A 5423-nucleotide genomic window follows, 5' to 3' on the forward strand; every position below is an offset into this window, starting at 1 on the left:
AATTTCAGACCTTGTGCCTATATCAGAAAGGATTATTGTTATTATTAAAGTGGTGAACTGGCAAAATCTTTAACACATAGGATTGAATACTAAGCAGCATTTTTTTTTTTGGCTCTTTATGTTCTGAGTTCGAACACCACTGTGGTTGACTTTACTTTCCATCCTTTCATTGTTGATAAAATAAAATATCAGTTGGACTCGGCAGGGGTTGATGTAATTGACTTACCTCCTTCTCCGAAAATTGCTGGCCTTTTGCTGAAATTTGAAATCTTTATTTGTTGTACTCTAAAATTTTGTCCTAGTCAAACTTCTACATTATTTACATTGAAGGTGATTTGACCGGGTGGTTAGAGTCTTGGATAGAATACCTCGTGGTATTTATTCTGAATCTTTGCACCCCAAGTTCAATTCCCACAGAGATCAACTTTACCTTCCATCCTTTAACCTTTTAGTATTTAAACTGGCCATTTCTGGCCTAAATATTCTACCTGTTTTATGTTCAAACTGGCCAGATTTGGCCACTCACACCTACCCTACAATGTCATTCTAAAAAAAATTATCACATCATCTGTTGCTCAAAACTATGAGATAATGTATGATTAAGTCAAAACAATGTAAATAAATCAGCATTACATTTGACAAAATTATCTGAATGCTAAAGGGATAAGGACCCCTCTCCCACCCTGGGTGGGGGAGGGGTCCTTATAAGATTTTGTTGCTAAAATTTATGTGCATTAAGTTGGTTATACTTCTACAATACACAAAATAGTTTAACAGTTTTTTTTTTTATATAATTCCTAAGATTATTTAATTACAAAAATATAATGGGATTTTTTAAACATTGAATGGCTAGGACAATCCATCTGAAGGGAATAAGAATCAAAGAGGTCTGTAGGTAAAAAATGGTTGAGAACCACTGCTTTAAGGGGTGGATAAAATAGTGTAACAGTCCAGTGCAGTGGATTGGTAGAACTTTGGGGTAAGATACCTTGTAGTGTTTGTTCAGCCTTTTTGTGTTTTGAATTCAAATCCCACTATGACCTATTTGGAGTATGAAACTTAATTTGTCATCTAGCTTACTTGATGACATTAGTCGTTGGGTGCCTTTAGCAGGGTCCCTTCCATTGCAAGCATTCAGGTTAGATCTCTGATTTAAAGATAACTCCCTCTCTCCCGCTTGTCTTGAAGGTCTTGCCTTGCTCCTGTTGATTAGAAGATAAAAAATAATGTATGAAAAAATATAAAAATAAAGAGAAAATTTAAAAGGAATATTTTTATTTTAGATTTATTATTAATTTTTTTTTCTGTAGTAAAATTCTTCCTTAAATGTTCTAATGTAATCTTTTGGCATTCAAAAGTGCTGAGTTCTGTTATAAAGATTGTGAATTTTGTTCAAACTGGTTTTTTTTATGACCTTTTTCAAGAGGTTACCATGTATTGCATCCAACCACTCTCTGTTTTTAATATTCAGGAAATCACATTTTATTTTATCATTTCATCATGAATGCATCAACTTAATCTAACACCAGTCACTATCATGAAATGAAGAGGAAGGAGACCTTAGACAAGACTCTCTACTCTATATGCATACATTGTTTTTACATCTGACATTGTTAGTATTATGTATGGTGAAAGTTTAAACAAAAACAATTTTTGTATTCAATATCCACCAATGTTCTGACATAAAAGAAAATGTTTATAGATATGTAAGTTGGTTATTGTTAGGATTTTCTGGAATTTCTACACTAGTTTGAGGTAGTTTCTCTACATTTTGATATTGTGAGCTTAATTTATCATCATCCGACTGAAACCCTTGATTGTGATTTTCTTGTGGTGATGCCAGTTTAGCTGGTACTTTCTTGTCATTACTTTGCTGAAGATCAGATTTCTTTACTGGTTTTGTACTGATCTGCATATCGCTGTTTAGTCTATGGTAGTTCCGATCTTTACACGTGATATAAATTAATCCAAAAACACAAGGTATTAATGCTAATAACCCTGCCACAATTCCTGTTATTATGTTTACATCCTTCATGAAAACACTGATACATTTTTTTGAAATGATATCATCATCTCTGTCCAGAGCATTGACACATATGTGGTACGTGACAAATGCAGAGTCAGTATCAAAGGAATACTCATGTTCGTATTTCAGTGTAATGTCCTCGATCTGGTTTTCTGATGAGTCACTGATCGAAACATGGAAGCTATTCACAATCAAACTTGTCATCCATTTAATTCTCACTCGGCCTTTCTCAATTTCGGTGCTAACATTCAAATTGGAAGAAGCATCAGAGTTGATATTTGGATTCCAGTTGTCACAAGTTTGGGGCTGGCATTTTAATTCCAAACTATTAATGAGTGCTTTGTCTATCTCTTTGCTGGAATTCCTGCAGGTCTTGATGTGAACTGAAGAACCATACATGTTTATAATTGAATTCAAATGACAGTTACAAGGCAGAGAATTATGCTCAAGGTTTAAATTTTGGATGTCTTTTAGATTGTGGAATGGACACTGATCAATTTCCTGTAGTGAACAGTTACTCAAGTCAAAGTTTTTCAAATGGTACGGCAAACGGAGAGAGTTTATAGATTTTGTCATATTGTTTCCTTGTAGAGAAAAATTTTTCAATGATAAAAGTTGAATGAAAGCATCTGACGAAATCTCGGTCAGTTTATTATGACCGAGGTCAAGTTCATTAAGGTTTAACGGGACTTCACTGAACATATTTTTTGATAGGGTTTGAATTAAATTTTCAGACAGATCCAAACTGTTGAGCTTAGAAAGGGACAAGTGGCCATAAATTGTTTGAATTTGATTTTTTGATAAATTCAAACTTGAAAGATTTTTTAGATTGCTAAATGTTTTCAGTTTGATCTGTTTTAATTTGTTATTAGACAAATCCAGTTTTTCCAGATTTGGACAATCCTGGAAAAGGCTGTCAGAAAGTTCCTGTATTTTGTTATTTTGTAGATGTAGATGTAGGCTGTTTGTTACTATTGGCTTGGTTAGATAAATAATTTCATTCGAACTGATATCTAGTGTTTGCCATTTTGGGTAGCTGAGTAAACTGTAAGGAAGATCTAACAACTTGTTGTTGGATACATTTAGTCCTTGAAGATTGGGCATCGACCCGAGGTTGATAAGTATGGTATCATTTTGGTTTTGAGTGAAATTTAGTTGCAGGATAGTGTTGTTAGTAATTGAAATAGAGGAAATATTATTATATGACAGTTGAAAGAAGGTGACATTGCTGTAGGTACAGTTGAAGCATTTCAAGTTCATAAAGTCTGGTGAATAATTCAAAATATATGATGTTGTTAATGTAGCGCCAAACAGCCAAGTAACAATCAGTGCATGTCGCAGCATTTTTCTGTAGAATGGTATCTGCTGGAATAAAAAAAACCCAAAATAGTTGAAAAATAAAAAACAGTTATATGATAGAAGAGCAGAATGAAATAAGTGGAGCAAAAGCACACACAAAGATGAAAAGTGTTATTGAAGAGGTCACAGATGTGTGATGAAAGATTTCCAGACAATGGACATGAGTTAGAATAAGAACAGCAATAAACCAGTGAAGAACAAATATATAGTGCATGTGTTTATTTTTATGTGGCACAAGCACCCATGAGCCCACAAGATTAGGATCACTTGGCTGAAGAGGAATACAGGGGACATACCTGTATGTAAGGACAACCACAATTTTACTTAGCTTGACGTGTCATATATATTGTTGCATATATGTACATATATATATATATTACTTGTTTCACTTATTTGACTGCAGCTATGCTGGAGTGCCACCTTTAGTTGAACAAATTGACCCTAGGGCTTATTCTTTGTAACCCTAGTACTTATTCTATCTGTTTCTTTTGCTGAACCACTAAGTTATGGGGATGTAAACAAACCAAGGTCAGTTGTCAAGCAATGGTGCGGGGACAAACATAGAAACAAACACACAAATATATACTTTATATATATTGCCAGAAACACTTCTGGTCTTTATTACTTTCCCATTCTTCTTGTGTTTTGTAGCTTTAATACAACTCACGTGTCCCTTGTACAGTTGATAATCCTTGGTAGCTTCTAAATGCCCAAATGTGTGTACCCTTGTCTTGACATTATGTAATAATTGCAAATGCACATCAGTATCATACAAGTGTCTTTCATTTCTAGTCTTTCAAGGAAAACATCTCAGGTAATGAGGAAATATTACCATGCTTGGAAACAGGTGAGGGTTGATGACAGGAAGGGCATCCAGCCACAAAATAGTCTGCCTCAGTGAATTCCATCTAATCCATGCAACCATTGAAGAGTGGATGTTAAATGATGATGATGTTGATTGTATATATGGCTGTAGGGTTATAAAGTTCACTTTGGAACCATGTGGCTTAAGAGTTCATTCCCAATATGTTGATACTATCAGCTGCTATCTTTTATTGTAGCTGTGGGTTGACCAGAGCCTTGTGAGTGAAATTAATTAGATAGAAACAAGAAGAAGCCTTTCATATATTCATACACACACACACACACACACACACATTATAGATATATGTTCATTTAATGTTTGCTTTTCCATATTAGCATGGAATGGGTTAATTACTTGAAGTAGTATTTTATAGCCAGACTAACTAATTTCAGATTAGAGGCATGCATGTGCGTGTTTGTGTATTTCCTTTGTCTTGACTTGTACGTGGTGATTGTAAACAAAGGTCAGTTAAAACCACTTTTCATTTGTTTGCAATCCTCCATGAAATTATGTCTCACCAATGAGTCATTTGTCGTTCAAAAGATGGGGAAATATCAACCCTGAATGGAACACCAGTCTATCACAAGGTTACTCATTTTTGCCAGTTGAGTGAACTGGAACAACATGACATGAAGTCTTTTGCTCAAGAACACAATGCACTACCCGGTATGGGAATCAAAATCATGATTTTGCGATCATGAATGCAATCCCCTAACCACTAGGCCATGCGCCTTCACTCAAATTTGTTTATTGTAATTTTATTTTACCTTCAAACACAAAGATTATAAAAGAAATAGTTTATGATAATACAAAACACACTTGTACATTTAACGAACACTTTAAAACAGAGGCATGGCTGTGTGGTAAGAAGCTTGCTTCCCAACCACATGGTTCTGGGTTAAGTCCTATTGTGTGGCGCCTTATGCAAGTGTCTTCTACAGTAGCCTTGGACTGACCAAAGCCTTGTGAGTGGATTTGGTAGACGGAAACTGACAGAAGCTTGTCGTATAGATATGTATATATTCATGTGTGAGTGTCTTTCTGTCTGTGTTCCCCCACCATTGTTTAATAACCGATGTTGGTGTGTTTATGTTCCCATCAATCGAGCAGTTTAGATAAAGACACCGATAGAATAAGTACCAGGCTTACAATGAATAAGTCCTGGGGTCGATT

The 5423-nt window shown here is 34.9% G+C and overlaps 2 protein-coding genes across 2 annotated transcripts in view; one reads left to right on the plus strand and one right to left on the minus strand.

Moving 5' to 3' along the window:
• The window catches only part of LOC106878466 (pre-mRNA-splicing factor ATP-dependent RNA helicase PRP16), a 70456-nt gene that overhangs the window by 32039 nt on the left and 32994 nt on the right, over positions 1-5423 (plus strand). The window lies entirely within an intron of this gene.
• LOC106878478 (internalin I) lies at positions 1259-3388 on the minus strand. Its single transcript, XM_014927696.2, has one exon. The coding sequence runs from the start codon at positions 3368-3370 to the stop codon at positions 1697-1699; it is 1674 nt and encodes a 557-aa protein (XP_014783182.1). The 5' UTR covers positions 3371-3388; the 3' UTR covers positions 1259-1696.

This window comes from Octopus bimaculoides, chromosome 17, assembly GCF_001194135.2.
Source record: "Octopus bimaculoides isolate UCB-OBI-ISO-001 chromosome 17, ASM119413v2, whole genome shotgun sequence".
In the NCBI taxonomy this organism is placed as follows: Eukaryota; Metazoa; Mollusca; class Cephalopoda; order Octopoda; family Octopodidae; genus Octopus; species Octopus bimaculoides.

What these genes read in the sequence shown, in the direction of transcription:
- LOC106878478 (XM_014927696.2), bottom strand. Translation starts at nt 3,370, where the DNA reads ATGCTGCGACATGCACTGATTGTTACTTGGCTGTTTGGCGCTACATTA.